Source organism: Canis lupus, chromosome 17 (genome assembly GCF_011100685.1).
Source record: "Canis lupus familiaris isolate Mischka breed German Shepherd chromosome 17, alternate assembly UU_Cfam_GSD_1.0, whole genome shotgun sequence".
Classification (NCBI taxonomy): Eukaryota; Metazoa; Chordata; class Mammalia; order Carnivora; family Canidae; genus Canis; species Canis lupus.
In genome coordinates, this window is record NC_049238.1 from 63650266 (window position 1) to 63667857 (window position 17592).

Here is a 17592-nt window from a genome sequence, read left to right on the forward strand (position 1 = left end):
AGGCCATTAATTTTGTTAAGACAAGAATTCATCTGAGCTAATCAGCTGGATAAAGTTCAAGTCAAAGGAAAATTTCCTAAGAGCTCAGTTGTTGAAAATTTATATTTGGTTGATATGGAAAAAAGACTAGAGAAAACAAGGCTGCATTTGTTTCTCTTGCTATTATATTAGTGTTCAAAATCCACAAACAAGTCTATAAGGAAGAATGTCTGAATTTATTTCTATTCTATTATTTACCCCTTACAGTAAACATTTTATATGTTTTCCTGGTTACTTTTTCTCTACATAATTAATTTTAGTAAGTGGAGATTACTGATTATCCTATGATGTATGGGGCTCTGGGCAAAGCACAGATGAGTATCACATAATTGCCTTTTTTTTTTTTTAAAGGATTTTATCTATTCATTTATGAGAGACACACAGAGAGAGGGGCAGACACATAGGCAAGGGGAGAAGCAGGCTCCATGCAGGGAGCCTGATGTGGGACTTGATCCCAGGACCCCAGGATCACACCCGGAGCTGAAGACAGATGCTCAACCACTGAGCCACCCAGGCATCCCCACATAGTTCCTCTTAAGTAGGTAGCCATTTAATGTAAAACTAGAATTTCAAAATACGTGTTTACTCAAATGAGTTAAGATGCACAAAAAACTTTATGATGAGTTTAACAACTTAAAATGGGATTGTAATGACTGACTTTATCATAAGTTCAAGATGCCTCATACATTTTTCATTCTATACGTTAAGCCAGTGAATAACACGGAAGGTCACAAAATGTATTGGAATAGCGGTTCCCAAACTGGCTGTGACTCAGAATTGAACTTGATAAAAACAGATTACCCAACTTCACCTCCAATCTTTTTTTTTTTTTTTAAAGATTTATTCATTTGTTCATGAGAGACAGAGACAGAGAGAAGCAGAGACACAAGCAGAGGGAGAAGCAGGCTCCATGCAACCAGTCTGACGTGGGACTCAATCCCAGGTCTCCAGGATCATGCCCTGAGCTGAATCAGGCGTCGCTAAACGCTGAGCTACCCAGGCTGCCCTAAATGAGAAATCTAAGTAAGTTGTTAATGCTGGAAGCTGTATATATAACAAAGTTCCCAGATGCAGTCAGTTTAGCCCCAATGACTCTAGAAAGTGTCCTATATATCCTAGGGATATGTCTTGAGTGAAAGTACTGAAGAAGCTTAAGCTATGGTTTATATAATGATAGATATAAAACTATGGAAACAATTTAGTATTGCTTCTCTACTTATGCATATTAAACTACTTCAAATCTTTTCTCGCATAAGATAGGTATACAGTTTATGGGTTAAGAATTTGCTTTTGACTCAGTCCTTGAATCCTTGCTGACATTTAACTAGCTAAGTCACATTGGATAAGTTATTTTAGCCTGTTTGAATCGTGATTTCCTTAGCTATAGTTATAATGTGCTGTAAGGTTAAAAGAGACAGCTTATATATAATTTAGGAGAGCTTAAAATACTAATGTTAACTCACCATTGAACACTTCATTAAATTCTCCTGGGGGTGCATGAGTGATGAATTTAGCAGCTATGCGTACCTAAAGAGAAATAAATAAAATAATATATAAAAGGAGAAGGAATTAACAGATTACAAAAATTTGATCACATTCCTTGAAATAATACTACCTGTTTAAATCTTTACTGTTTAGAAGCCTTCAGAGTTTTTCACAAACATCTCAAAGCTTTTATCATCAATATAGGATTCAGGGATAGCCACGCTGCTCTGATTAAGTTTATTTTTCTTTAAAAAGTTGAATAATCAGTTTTTGGTCAAAATATACTAGTCACAAAAGAAAGCATTTAAGCAAATATATCAGTAAATTGGTAGGATACCAAGTTGCATTTATAGTGTTTATCCCAATGCAATGATGGTTCAATATTAATAAATCAGTATAAAGGAGCAAACCCTTGTGATTCTCTTAACTCGTGCTGGAAAAAAAAATTCAACACTCAAATATCATAAAGCAACAAAACCACTAATTTTGGGTAGGCATAAACTTCTTGAACTTGAAAAAGGATTTATCTACCCAAATTCTACAGCATACCTAATAATGATGCAATAATGCAAGCAGTATCCCTAATCTTAAAAACAAGACAACGATGACTTCTATCACCTAAAATATTAAACACTGTACTAAAGGTCCTGAAGGTACTATAGACAATATTTTTCCTGTTTTTCCTTCTAACTCCATCTCCTGTCCCCTAATGCCTTCTACATTTCTGGATCTACTAATTAGAGATGGGTGTTGAAATCTTAGGATCTAACCTGCATATCTCATTTTTTCTTCTATATTTTTATCTTTTGTCATTATATACTTTATTTGGGAAGAAGGCCTCAGAGCCCCATTTTTTCAATTCACTAAAATGTCTTCATTTATGTCGACTTTGCTATTCAGATAATTATTGTAACCATTCTATTTTTAATTGCCAAGACTTTTATTTTTGTGTGTATAATAATCTCTTGAGTCTCCTTGAAGGTATTAACTATATACTGACTTTAAAGTTTTGCTCAATAGTCTGTTTCCTAAGACTTTAGATCTACTTTTTGAGTTTGGAGCTTTTTAGTACTGGTTTTCCACAAATGGAAACGGAACACCTACTCGAATTTAATTTAGCTTGCCTGTTCTGTTTACCTGCAGTTTGTCTCTAGTGATTGCAGGGGAGAGAAAAAGTAGAATTGCTGCTGGGTATTAGGAGTGGTTATGAGCAGATTAATTTCTGAGGGAGCCTCATAAGGACCAGAGGCTACCTGGGACATTGCTCTGACTCTGTTCTCAGTGCTCACTCTCAATGTTGTATTCTGAGGACAAATGCATTTTTGTCTTTGGTTTAGGCCAAATGGGAGAGAAAAGAGGAGCCAAGTGGTACAGTTAGCTTACAGAACAGTTCCCCAATTAATCTACATCAAAATTGTTCTGAGTCCTTTCCTTCTTCCTCCTTTTTTTTTTTTTTTTTTTTTAAATTTTTATTTATTTATGATAGTCACAGAGAGAGAGAGAGAGGCAGAGACACAGGCAGAGGGAGAAGCAGGCTCCATGCACCGGGAGCCCGACGTGGGATTCGATCCCGGGTCTCCAGGATCGTGCCCTGGGCCAAAGGCAGGCGCCAAACCGCTGCGCCACCCAGGGATCCCTCCTTCTTCCTCCTTAAATGGAGTTCCTCCAAATGGTACCTACTTCTGTAACAGTTTTCTTTGATGTATTTTGGGTTATGATTTCTTCTGACCTTACTTTTGCCCCCCATATAGTTACCATTCTGCTTTCTTTCTATGAAGAATTGCTAAAAAATTCTGGTCCAATGATGGTGCTCTAATTTTTTAAACACTCACTAGTTCATTTCTCCCCTTATTCTATTTTTCCCTACTCTTTTCATCCTAATAAGGTTTGGCACAAAAGGTGAGGTGAAACCATGTGCTCAGTCTGCCATATAATTTACTCTCTTAGCTCTCATCAAGTCAAATGCGAACCACAAAGAATATACAAACCTATTTAAAAGAAAAGATAATTTGGGGTATCATTCAGCAATATACATATATAATTATGTTGTTAGCAATAGGTCTGACCTCAAATGAGTCTTGCAGTATAATTCTAACACACTGTGACACAAAGAATGTTGAAAATTCCCTAATTTTTGATGTGATAATGAGTATGAAGATTATTCAACTCATTGATGAGGGGCAAAGAGGAACATGATATATCTACCAATAAACTGAGCCCTGCTTTCCAAATAGGCATCCTCTGTTGACCCCTTCATTTCCTTCAGTTTTAAGTTCTGGCTGACACAATCAAATAAGGCTATCATCAAAGTTAAACCATTTTTTTTTTTTTTAGATTTTATTTATTTGAGAGACAGTGAGTGAGTGAGAGGGAGAGAGAACCTGAAAGACTGCACTGAGCAGAGCCCTCTGAAGGGCTCAATCCCACAGCCGCGAGATCACGGCCTGAGTCAAAACCAAGATTGGACACTTAGTCAACTGAGCCACCCAGGTGCCCTAAAGTCAAACCATTCTTAAGCAAAAAAAAACCCTCTCAAGAGTCATTTGAAAATAAGGCTGGATGGGCAGCCTAGGTGGCTCAGCGGTTTAGTGCCGCCTTCAGCCCAGGCTGTGATCCCAGAGGGGATCAAGTCCCACGTCAGGCTCCTTGCATGGAGCCTGCTTCTCTCACTACCTGTGTCTGTTCCTCTCTCTCTCTCTCTCTCTCTGCTTCTCTCACTACCTGTGTCTGTTCCTCTCTCTCTCTCTCTGTCTTTCATGAATAAATAAAATCTTAAAAAAAAATTTTTTTTGAAAAAAAAAAAAAAGAAAAGGCTGGAAACTGAGAAGAGAATTAGAAGAAGATGAAAAATACTTTACAACTTTAGGTTTATACAGATCTTGTATGACTTCACTCATATTCTAAGAAAAATAAAAGCTGTTCCATGGACAAACTTATCTCTTTAGTCAGGAAAGGCCTACTGACTGATGGAGCAAGGTAGACTGGAAAACCTGGATTCTAATTACTGGCTGTGTCAGTCCATTAACTAACCAGATTTATTTATTTTTATTTTTTTTTAAGTTTTTTTAAAGATTTTATTTATTCATTCATGAGAGACACACACACAGAGAGGCAGAGACACAGGCAGAGGGAGAAGCAGGCTTCATGCAGGGAGCCCGATGTGGGACTCGATCCCGGGTCTCCAGGCTCACACCCTGGGCTGAAGGCAGCGCTAAACTGCTGAGCCACCCAGGCTGCCCACTAACCAGATTATAATTCTAGAAACATTACTAATCTTTTTTGGTCCTGAATTTCCTCATTATAATCCAACTCCTAAAAACAATGAGAAGATCTGCAAAATTTCTTTGAGCTACAAAACTCTACCTGATTTTTTAAGACTTATGAAACAAAACCTGTATGTGGACTGTGGAAGCAGAGATGAGGAAACCATACCACAAAAACCTTAGAATATTCTATGTACATAAAGTTTGAGAACCCTGCCATGACAGGGTAATTACAGATAATGTATTATTTTTCTGAGATGAAAACTGGTGGGGATTAAGAAGAATAGTCCATAAAGCTCCTACATTAACTGAAGCAACAATAAAAAGAGCAGTTCTAATTAGGAAACAAGAAATGCTGCTCAACTCATGAAAATCATACTACAGCAGTTCCCATATGGAAAGCCAACTGTGGATATTTGCATTGGCATGTTCAGTTAATCATATTTCTGTCCTCATCAACTGTTGTTGTCAATCACTCACTTAAGAAATTAGTAAGCCTACTCTGAGAGTAAATCTATTTTTTAGTCTATTTGTGGTAAATCTGCTGAGTGGCTATAGTGTATCCCATTCTGTCAAGGTGCATTTCCATAAACCCTTACATAATCGCGAAACTCCCTTCAGTCAAGAAAATTTAAGTGTTCAAAAATATATTCATATGTAACTCAAAAAGAATATTCCCTAAGAAGAGTAAAATTACAGCCATATTTTACAACTACATATGTAACAAACTGTTTGAATAGGTAATGGTAAAAGTTATCAAACTGAAAATTCAAGATACTATTCTTGAAGTTATCCCCAAATTTTCAAAAGTTACAAAATCTGGGGCTCCTGGGTGGCTCATCTGGTTAAGCATCTCTAACTCTTGATTTTGGCTTATGCTATGTATGATCTCTTGTTTGTGAGACTGAGGCCATGTCAGGCTCCAGGGAATGGAACCTGCTTAAGATTCTCTCTCTCTTTCTCTCCCCTCACTCTTAAAAAGAAAGTTATAAAACCTGATGGACTTAGCTTAATCAAAAGAACAGTCATTTGGATAATCAATGAACTAAACAATGCATGTTAAAAAAAAAATAATAATTCAGGGGCAGCCTGGGTGGCTCAGCGGTTTAGTGCCACCTTCAGCCAGGACGTGATCCTGGAGACCTGAGATCGAGTCCCACATCGGGCTCCCTGCATGGAGCCTGCTTCTCCCTCTACCTGTGTCTCTGCCTCTCTCTCTGTGTCTCTCATGGATGAATAAATAAAATCTTTAAAAATAATAATAATAATTCATCCATTTAACAAACATTTACTGAGTACCTAGAAAGAGAAGTTAAGAGTAAATAAAGATTAAAGACTGAATAAGATTGTCACTGTCCTCAAGGACCTCACACATATATCATAATACAGCAAGCAAGTATTAAAGGCCACAGTGAGGCACCAAGAAAATGTAATCAACTCTACATATGTGTACAAGGAGGGCTGATGGGATGGCCTTTGATATGGTGAGGTTTGAGACAGACTGAAGGATGAGTAAATACTAAGGACGGCATTCCAGTCAGAGAAAACAATACGTACAAACTAAGATAACACAGCACAAGAAACTGAATATAGATATTTAAAAGATATGCAAAATGTAAAATAGTGCTACTTTTCTCACTAATTTTTTTTTTTTTGTTTTGGAAAATAAAGTTGTTGTTGTTTTTTTTAAGATTTTATTTATTTATTCATGAGAGAAATAGAGAGAGACAGGCAGAGACACAGGCAGAGGGAGAAGCAGGCTCCATGCAGAGAGCCTGATATGGGACTCGATCCTGAGTCTCCAGGATCATACCCTGGGCCAAAGGCGGCGCTAAAGCGCTGAGCCACCCAGGCTGCCCGAAAATAAAGTTTTTGTTTTAAAAACAAAATACCAATCATTTATGTTAACATAGGTTAATTATGTTTTTTTAACTAATTATGGTTTTAAATGAATTAATGCTTTAAAAATCTCTTGTTTTAATATCTATTAAGTAGACACAAGCTATATAAATAAAACTTGATTCCTAAGAGTATTAAAGGGGTCCTGAGAGCAAAAAAGTCTGAGAAGCATTCTCTCTGCTAATGTAGGTTTGATGTTTATCATATGCTGTTAAGTGAAAAAAGTTCACACAATGATATATCCCTGTTGTATTAAAAGCAAATATATTTACATACAAGTATAACTACTAATTTTAATTAGGACTTCCTCTGGTATTACAAGTTATTTTTCTTTCCTTTTTTGGCTTATCTCTAGGTTCAAAAAGTTATACAAGGAATATAAATTACTTGTATGATAAACAGAAATTTTTTTTTCCTGGAAGTTTGTACTTCTTAATTCCCTTATTTAGCTCACCCATTACTTCCTTACTTGTATGTTAAAGATAATTTTTAAATTTTTAAAAATCAAAAGAAGCATGCCAACATCTCTTATCCAATAAATTAAGTTTTTAAGGACAGGGGCACCTGGCTGGCTCAGTCAGCAGAGCATGCAACTCTTGATCTTGGGGTTGTGGATTTGAGCCCCACACTGGGTACAGAGATTACTTAAAAATTAAAAAGTCTTTAAAAAAAGGTGAAAGAGGACATAAACAAGATAAAAGTTTTGGAGTGACATCAAAACTGAAAGCAATGGGTCAAGGAAGCTACAGGACAGGATAAAGTGAAGTTAGTAAAATGCTAAAAGCAACAAGGAAGGCTTCTTAAAGTTATACTTGCACATGCTTTTTGACCATGAGCTTATTAGCCTTATTAACTTCCTAGCTGCACTGTGCCTTATGCTAGAAAGTACAGGATAGTTAATTGGTTAAATGAAGGGAAGATATTCAAAGAAAAAGGTAAACTAAAAGCTTGCTTCCATTTTCTAAAGGAAAAAAATGCCTACAAAGAGCACAAAAGTCAGAGGAGGGGAGAATATCAAGTAGTAGTGTGTAAGTCCAGCTTTAAGTGCTGAAGACATAATTAAAGTGCTAGAAAAACAATTAATCCCCATAAATCTGAGAATACCAAGAATAGGAAAAATGTCCAATTAAAACACGAAAACATCCCCCAATTTTTTTTTTTAAGATTTTAGTTTTTATTTATTCATGAGAGACAGAGAGAGAGAGAGAGAGAGAGAGGCAGAGACACAGGCAGAGGAAGAAGCAAGCCCCATGCACGGAGCCACGATGTGGATTCGATCCTGGGTCTCCAGGATCACGCCCCGGGCTGCAGGCGGCGCTAAACCGCTGCGCCACCAGGGCTGCCCCATCCCTCAATTTTTAAATGAAAGTTGGTGAGAAAAAAAAAAAAAAAAAAAAAACTTGGTGAGAGTTGAAGACATAAGCATCGGCAAGGGTGAAATTCTAAATGAATGGTGAAAAAGAATGTAGTCATTATTAAATGCCAAAGGTGTATCTCAAAACACTGTTATGGTCAACCATGCTCATGTTATTTTCTAAGAGTTACTAAAAACAGTGGACTACTTAGTATTAGATAAATCTTAGCATTTGGCAGTCTGACAATAGACTTTGATGTGGCAAGATGATTTCTCTCTCACTCTAACAATACCATAAAAATACCTTGAAATAGTAGTTAAAATCTTAATGCTACATTTATATATTCTCAATAAAAATCTAAAGTCTGGAGCGCCTGAGTGGCTCAGTTGATTGTCTTCCTTCAGCTCACGTCATGATCCCGGGGTCTTGGGATCAAGCCCCATATTGGGCTCCCTGCTCAATGAGGAGGCTGCCTCTCCCCCAGCTCAGGCCCTCTTGCTCTCTCAAATAATTACATAAAATCTTAAAAAAAAAAAAAATCTAAAATCTGCTCCATGGTCTCCAAGGCCCTTCAAACTTTGGCTCCCTCACCCTCTACTATCTAGTTGCTAGACCTTACAGCTATACTCCTGCCTCAGGACTACTGCATTTCTTGTTCCTTTTGCCAGAAACTCTTTTGTCAGAGCATCTCTCTTCATTCAAGTCTCTGTTCAAATGTCACCTTCTGACTTCCTGACTCCTATATACAAATTAACCATGACACTTTCTGCGCCCTTTACAATTCTACCCCACTTACTTGCTTCTTCATGGAACTTGTCACTACTGAACTACAGGGATGCACGGGTGGCTCAGTTGGTTAAGTGCTGGACTCTTGATCTCAGCTCAGGTCATGATCTCAGGCCTCGTATAGGGCTCAATGCTGGGCGTGGAGCCTGCTTAAGATTTTCTTTCCCTCTCCCCCACTTCCTCTGCCCTCTTTCTAAAGAAAAAAAATAATAAACTAATAATGTTCCTTGCTCAACACTCCTAAAAGAATTCCAAGAACAGAGTACAGGTTAGCAAACTGCTAATGTAAAACACCAGACAGTGAACTTTTTTAGGGCTACATGGGCCACATGGTCTCAGTCCCAAATGTAAACAAATGAGCAAAACTGTGTTCCAATAAGTTTTATTTATTTACTTATTTTTAATTGAGGTATTATTGGCAAATAATGTTGTAAGACATTTTAAGTCTATGATGTGATTTAATAAACATATACATTGTGAAAAGATTACCCTCACTGAACTAATTATTTTTTAAAGATTTTATTTATTTTACAGAGAAACAGCACAAGCAGGGGGAGTGGCAGAGGGAGAAGGAAAAGTAGATTCCTCACCGAGCAAGAAGCCGGACAAGGGGCTCAGGGTTCGATTATGGGACTGTGGGATAATGACCTGAGCAGAAGGCAGATGCTTACCCAACTGAGCCACTCAGGCACACCCTCCACACCCTCTCTGACACTGAGGTAATTAAAACATTATCTTGAATACTCTAATTTGGTCATGTTAACTTTCAGAAGTCATAAAATATTTTTCTTGTGATTTTCCCCCCAACCATTCAAAAACCATTAGCTTATAGTCTATATAAAACATGCAGTGGATCAGATTTGCCAAACCCTGGCACAGAACATAAGAACTCATTATGTTTGTTCCTTGCTGTATACCCAGAACTGAGACCTGGCACATGCTAGGAATGTAAATGAATGACTACTATTTTATTGTTTACAAAACTCTTTCATAACCAGTTTTTCTTTGATCTTAAAACAGCTTGTATAAGCAGACAGGCAAGGAATTATTATTATCCCCACTATAAAAGGAATAAGTTCAGAGAGTGTAAGTGCCTTGTATAAGGTCACATACTTGTATAGTGGTGGACCTGGAACTGGACAATCACCTATACTATGCAGTAGTAACAAGTATTAAAATTCAGGATTATCTTTAGCATAGTATCACATGGATTTAGCCTAGTCCTTTTAGAATTTCTTTTTTAAAACCAGGAATTGAGTCAAAACTTTGCTTATAAAAGCTGTAATTGAAAAAAAAGTTGGAAGGGATAAACGCAATGAAATAATAACTTCAAAAATCAGTATTATCTAGCTTCAAAACTGGGTGAAAACGATGACATTTGGTAGAGGTAAACAAAATCAGTGGTAGAAGTACAAGGGGAAAGAGAAATGGCTAAGCAGTGACTGCAAAAATATTTTTGCTGCACTACAGATGAGGGATGATACTTCTAAAAACTGATTTAGTCAGTCATTCTTTTTAAAGATTTTATTTTATTTATTCACGAGAGACACACAGAGAGACGCAGAGACACAGGCAGAGGGGACAAGTAGGCTCCTTGCAGTGAGCTGAATGTGGGACTGGATCCGGGACCTCAGGATCATGCCCTGAGCTGAAGGCAGACACCCAACCACTGAGACACCCAGGCATCCCTGTGTCAGTCATTCTTAAGACTGGGGTGGGGGAAGAAAGTTGAAAGCAGGTATATCCCATAGAGGGGAGGCATGTCATCCCCAGCCTAGTTGAGAATCACTGGTATGGAGGTTCTAGTTGAACAAAAACTTAACTGTTAACAAGGCTTTTAAATAAGGCTTTTAAAACAAGGCTTTTAAAATAAATCCCTATTCCATAAAGTAAGTTTCACTGCACATAGCATTCATCTGCAGTGAAAGATAATAATTCCACCTAGGTTTTATTTTTAAAAATATATTTTTTTAACTAATCTCAACACCCAACGGGGAGCTTGAACCTGCAACCCAGAGATCAACAGTCACACATTCCACCAGCTGAGCCAGCTGGGCACGCCACCGTGTATATAGTTTAAGTTTTTAACAAATTTTTATTTTTATTTATTTTTTAGAGGAAGGGAGGGGCAGAGGGAAAGCGAGAAAGAGAATCTTAAGCAGGGTCCATGCCCAGTATGATGCCTGACATGAGGATCCATCTCACAACCCCAAGATCATGGCCAAAGTCAAGAGTCCCATGATCCACTGACTGAGCCAGCCAGGTGCCTGCACAAATATTTTAAAGGGAAAATACCCAAGTCTTATACACAATTCCAGTCCTTCATATGCTTAAATACTCCAATAATGTTAAGTTCATGGAATCTTCTATATTATGTTTCTAACCTATAAAGGGGAAATTTAGAATCTATAAAAGTATTCCTAGATTTCAGTTTCCTCCCATTCTCCTTGTCTTTTCACCTCTCCAAAAGGGGGAAATAAAAATACCTAATCACTGCAAGGATAAAAATTTCATTATTACGTTACTAATATGTGTACTGAAAGTTTAAACATCAAACTGAGAAAGTAATATACCTTACTGTTCCCCAGAAACTGCTTAATTTTGTTAATTTTCATATATATTTTAATAAACTTTAGAAAATGTATTAAAAGACATTTAGAAAATCTATAAAACTTAGGTTTTTAGCTTATTAATCTTTTAATAACTCTACATCTTTCAACATTACATCTATTAAAAACTGTATTTTAAATATCATCCAGAGGGAGGAGAAGCAGACTCCCTGCTGAGCAGGGAGCCCCAATGGATTCGGCCTTGATCCTAGGAATCCAGGATGGTGACCTGAGCTGAAGGTAGACATTTAACAAACTGAGCCACCCAGGGCAACTCGCCCCTCATCATGTTATTTTGACAAGAATGAATTTTTTTTAAATGTACCTTGCCTCAATGTGGTTCATTTTTTCATCTCATTCTAAAGCTTTCGGTCTATCAACGATAAACTGTCTGGGGCAATAATTTATTTTTTTTTATTTTTATTTTTTTAAATTTTATTTATTTATGATAGTCAGAGAGAGAGAGAGAGAGAGAGAGAGAGAGAGAGAGAGGCAGAGACACAGGCAGAGGGAGAAGCAGGCTCCATGCACCGGGAGCCCGATGTGGGATTCGATCCTGGGTCTCCAGGATCGCGCCCTAGGCCAAAGGCAGGCGCCAAACCGCTGCGCCACCTAGGGATCCCATGGGGGGGCAATAATTTAATAGGCAAGTTCCAAGCTGTTGACATGTATTTATGATAGTATCAAAGCTCTAGAATTCCAGTTTCAGTGCCTTTATCAAATAAACAAAATCCCTTATAGCTGAGGGTTCTGAAAGGCTAGTCAGAGTTTAATTTGGGGTTATAATTCTAGGAAAAAAAATATGTTTTCAGAGATCTCTAGGACCAAATGGAATATTGGTTTCATTAAAGAGCTTACTGTTAGCTGTTTTTTAAAATTTCAAATAAATATTATTTTCCTAATTTAGAACTAGAGACATTGTAGAGACCCAGAATGTACTCAAAAATAAAAATTTAGCTGTATATAGTTTATTATCCTTATCAGTAAGGGCAAACACTTAAAAGCATAAGACATATGTCTTAAATTAGGATCAATTTCGCAAAAAACAAATGATGGCAGTTTCAAGTAATTTGCTTTGTTTACTCTTCTAAAAGCCATACTAAAGTAGTTCTTAGAAACTGTTTTCTTTATTAGCAACCAATTAAAGTTTTGTCAGATATAGACAATAGGTAGGGAAAGCAGGCAAGTTTGTTTTAAGTAGAGCAATTTCATTCACTCATTCATTCATGGAAGATCTAATTGGCTTTATTAAATGATTCATGAATTGGGCAGCATCCCATCTAGCAAAAAGATGCTCCCAGCAATTTCATTTTGAAAACTTCTATCAACTCTAGAGAATAACTGCTTGAAAACTTATTATAGTAATTATATAACATACATGGAGTACCAAAGTCTCTCCTTGACCAAATGTTTGTCAGGGTCCTCTGAGCCCTCTTAGGTAGGCCCATCTTGGCTCCATCCTATCTATGGCCTACCTAACCCAGTCCTAACAAGAATTCTTAGTTTAGTGAAATTCTCCCACTTTTGATATGTGATCAAGTTCCTTATCCCCCACCTTTGATTTGTAAGTCCTCAATCTGTCTTTAGTCAGAATCCTATTAGATCTGTTTAGCAAAAAAAAAAAAAAAAAAAAAAAAAAAATCTGTTTAGCAAGAGTCCCTCTACCCTTGATGTGTCCTCTTAATAATTTTTTATCCACTGAACCCCTCACTCTGCTTGATGGCTATAAATCCCCAGCTGTCTTTGCCTCATTTGGAGTTGAGGTCTAGCTCTCTCCCCTAATGAAAAAATATTGAATAAAGTCTTATTTTAACAAGTGTCAGAATAATTTTTTAACAGGTCATCATTGTATGTCACCTAGTATAACAGTATATAAACATGACATACTTAAGCATAAAACAAGAACTAAAAAATCATCTCTTGTCTATTTAGTTTAATTATTTATTTAAAGACTTTACTTATTTATTCATGAGAGAGACAGAGAGGCAGAGACATAGGCAGAGGGAGAAGCAGACTCCCTGAGGGGAGCCTGATGTGGAACTCGATCCCAGGAACATGACCTGAGCCAGAGGCAGATGCTCAACCACTGAGCTTACCCAGGTGCCCCAGCTCTTATCTATTTTATTTTCTAGTTAATCTTTCCCAACTACTCCCTTTTAACTTCTCTATGCACCAAGTTAGAAGGAAATCATCTCTTTGTTCTTATTCTAGATTCTCCTAATACAAAATCTCAGCATGTTGGTAAAAAGATCTCCAAGAATACATCTTAAGTGTTAGAAGTTCAAAGTCAGTAGTAAGCCTTAAGACATCTACTATTGAACAGAAAAAAAAATTAAGTACTGGCTCAACCTCAGTGAAGATTAAAAAAAGTCTTACCTTAAATAAAAAATGGGATAGATATTCATATGGAAGGAGGTAGAAGACCCTATTTGTTTTAATTAGAGGATCTAAATGTCTATATCAAGAACTGAGGAAGTAAAAAAGTCTGAGATATGTTCTAATGAGTTAGAAAAAAAGATAAAAATGACTGAAAAGATCACATAAGCAACTTGTTGCTTAGAAGCTTACATGTGTTAAAATAATACACACTTTCACGAACCCCTATCCTAGGTGACTGGGCAGATAGCTAAAGTATTCTAAGTGCCAGATATACAAAGTGCACTGTTTTAGAAATAGGAAGACCAAGTTAAGAAACTAAGGAAAAATCCACACCAAACACTGTGACATACAGATGCCTGAGAGCAATGACCAAAGTTCAAAAGGCAGAGTCTGGTGGTAAGAACCTTTGCTGCATGGAAACAAAAGCAGTGGAAAACAGGAAGCTTTTGACGTTAAGACCTAATGCGTATCTGGCCTGTTACGGCATTCTAAGTTAAAGGTACATCTTTTTACCAATTTTATCTTTTCTTTAAAACCTTTGGGAGTCAGACGTGGTTTCACATGCCAATTTTATCATTTAATTGCTTGGGTCTTAGTTTCTTCATCTGTGGGTAAAATATGTGCGCAAATCTAGGACTGCTTTAAGAATCTAAAGAGCTAACATGAGACAGACTTACACATAGATAATTAAGTTTTCCCTCCCCCCAAGCAAATGCCTAGATGTTACTGAATTCTGAGTAACATATTTTCTTTACAGTTCAGATCTTTGTGTCTACCAGTTTATTTATTCACTCAAAACAACAACAAAACACTTTACTGGGTCCCAGGCCCTGAAATGAGCACTAAAGATAAAGACAAAAAGAATAGTGAAAGAAGCCAATAAATCGCCTTTTCCCTTAAGCTGATGGTTCTGAACTTTTGCTATATGTTAGGACACCCTGGAGAACTTTAAAAAAAACTGATGCCTGGGTTTCACTCACAGAAATTCTGAGGTAACAGATACAGGGTAAAGCTTAGGCATCAAGCTGTTTATTTTTAAAGATTACATACAGTCAGCATCTTGACTTCAAATTTTTGTATACCACTGTCAGCAAAATACTTTATACAAATAATAGCTCTCAGTAAATATCTAGCAATCATTTAAAAATAACTGTAATTCAAAGCCAAATTTCTAGAGCAAATACAGAGTAAAAAAACCAAAGAGGAAAGAGGAGATGGATATGGGCTGAGTTAGTGAAAGACTACTGTAAGGAAGGGGAGAGTGGGTCTAAACCGAGCTCTCCGAAGTGCTTTAGATTGTAGGGGGAACAAGGAGAGGGCATTACAAATGAGGGGGCAGTAAGAAGGACAAAGGTGGAGAAAAAACAGTCTTTTGTAAGCAGACCAGTTTTGTATTATCTGGAGATTATAAGAGTAGAATGAGATGAGTCAGATGGCAGTAGGTATGCTAGTATCAAGTCAGATTTTATTCTGTAGGTAACAGATAAGCGCTGAAGGTTTCTGAGTGGGAAGCTCTGTTAATAAAATTAAACTGTTAGTAATATGGAAGTACTGGAGTCCTCAATACAGCTTCACAAAACTTGGAAATTAGTCTGTCCTTCAAGAGTTAGCTATGAAATCAAGACAGATGCCATTACAGTGAGTTTCATTCACTCATTCAACAAATATCTAACAGTGTACTGTGTGTCAGGCACTGTTTTAAGCAATGGAGACTCACCAGTGCATACACTTGTGGAGCTTAAGTTCTAATGGAGAAACAACAGGTAATATTAAATAAGCTACATGGTATGATAGCCATTTGATAAATGCTAAGGAATTAAAAAAAAAAAAAAAAAAAGGAAGGGCAGTGGACAATGAAATGTTAGGATCTGGAAATATACAGGGTTACCAGAGAAGACTTCACTGGAAGGCGACTTCTGATTAAAGAGTTGAAGGAAGGGATATAGAAGGAAGAGAACTCCAGTGTACAGAGCAAACGCAAAGACCCTTTTGGGTGAGAATGTATGGCTAGAACAGGGAAGACCAGTAGAGAATAGGTAGGAGATGAGGTCAGAGAAGTAAGTGGTAAAGACACAGAGACTTGTAGCCAGAGTAAGAACTTTTATTCTGAAGAAGATGAGAAGCCAATGATTTTGAGCAAAGAAGTGACATGTTCTGACTTACATTTCCTATCCAGATTATTCTGGGTGCTGTGTTGAAGACCGCCTAGCCTGCTGGCTGGTGAGGAGGAGGAAGCAAGAGTACCAGCAGGGACACCACAGAGAAGACTATTGCCATAACCTAGGTGAGGAATCACAGTGGCTTCTTCCAGAGTATTTGGAATAAAGGTGTGGTGAGAAACAGTCAAATTATGGGTGTATTCTGACGGCAGAGCCTACAGGATTTCCTAATAGACTATATGTGGATTGTGAAAGAAACAGGAATCAAAGATGACACTAAATTTTCTGGCCTGAGCAATTACAGAATGAAGATGTCTTAAGAGGCAAAGGACTGCAGAAGCTGTAATACGCAAAATTTTATAAGTAAAGGCTTCCTTCCAGCTATGTAAAAACAATGTTGGGGATCCCTGGGTGGCGCAGTGGTTTGGTGCCTGCCTTTGGCCCAGGGCGCGATCCTGGAGACCCGGGATCGAGTCCCACGTCGGGCTCCCGGTGCATGGAGCCTGCTTCTCCCTCTGCCTGTGTCTCTGCCTCTCTCTCTCTCTCTGTGACTATCATAAATAAATATTAAAAAACAAAAAAAACAATGTTCACTGCTGTTAAAGGGTGCCCTGCCCCAAAATCTGCCATGGTCTTGGTGTTGCATATATATCTCTTTTAAGGAGGAAAATGTCATTAAAATGTTAGACTATATAATTAACTTCCTGCTTCCAACTCCATGCTTAAAGTGTGAAAAAATTGTAACTTGATTTCCCACGTTCCTGACCTACCTGAAAAATGTTTCTAGTCTTTTCTGTATTTATTAAATTAGTTAAGCTACTTAAAAAAAAAAGATTTATTTAACAGAGAGAGAGAGAGCAAGAGCACAATCAGGGGGAACTGCAGAGGGAGAGGGAGATGCAGGCTCCCCACCAAGCAGGGATCTCAATGTGGGATTCAATCCCAGGACTCTGAGATCATGACCTGAGCTGAAGACAGATGCTAGGCCAACTGAATCACCCATGTGCCCCAGTTACGCTACTTATATGTTAGCTTCATTTGTCTAGCTACTGTAAGTTTGTCCCTGAGAGGGCAGCCCGGATGGCTTAGTGGTTCAGTGCTGCCTTCAGCTCAGGGCGTGATCCTGGAGACCAGAGATTAAGTCTCACATCAGGCTCCCTGCATGGAGCTTGCTTCTCCCTCTGCCTGTGTCTCTGCCTTTCTCTCTTTCTTTCTGTGTCTCTCATGAATAAATAAATAAAATTTAAAAAAAAAAAAAATTTGTCCCTGAGAGATTTGGTTTTAATATCCTAATCAATCAAGTTTCCAAGCTAATAGGCAAAAGACTGAGATTTGGACAGTGGTTCTCAAGTTGCACGGAATTACGAAGTTTACTAAAAATAGATTCCTCAGCAGTGGTCTTCTAAAATTCTGATTCAGTTGGTCTAGGACAGAACCCAGAAATCTGCTTTTGAAAGTAGCACACCAGGGGATTCCTTGGTGGCTCAGTTTAGGGTCTGCCTTTGGCCCAGGGCATAATCCTGGAGTCCCAGGATGGAGTCCCATGTCAGGCTCCCTGCATGGAGCCTGCTTCTCCCTCTGCCTATGTCTTTGCCTCTCTCTCTGCGTGTGTCTCTCA

At 37.8% G+C, this 17592-nt stretch overlaps 1 protein-coding gene and 1 long non-coding RNA gene across 2 annotated transcripts in view; one reads left to right on the top strand and one right to left on the bottom strand.

Moving 5' to 3' along the window:
- The window catches only part of CAPZA1 (capping actin protein of muscle Z-line subunit alpha 1), a 48785-nt gene that overhangs the window by 24612 nt on the left and 6581 nt on the right, over window positions 1-17592 (bottom strand). Inside the window, exon 2 of the mRNA XM_038562363.1 lies at window positions 1503-1566. Coding sequence (XP_038418291.1) covers window positions 1503-1566 — 64 coding nt within the window. The remainder of the gene's footprint in view (window positions 1-1502; window positions 1567-17592) is intronic.
- On the top strand, window positions 1007-17582 carry LOC111090739. The gene is made up of 3 exons (XR_005372799.1): window positions 1007-1062; window positions 9362-9546; window positions 15992-17582. It is a non-coding gene; the product is annotated as an uncharacterized LOC111090739 (long non-coding RNA).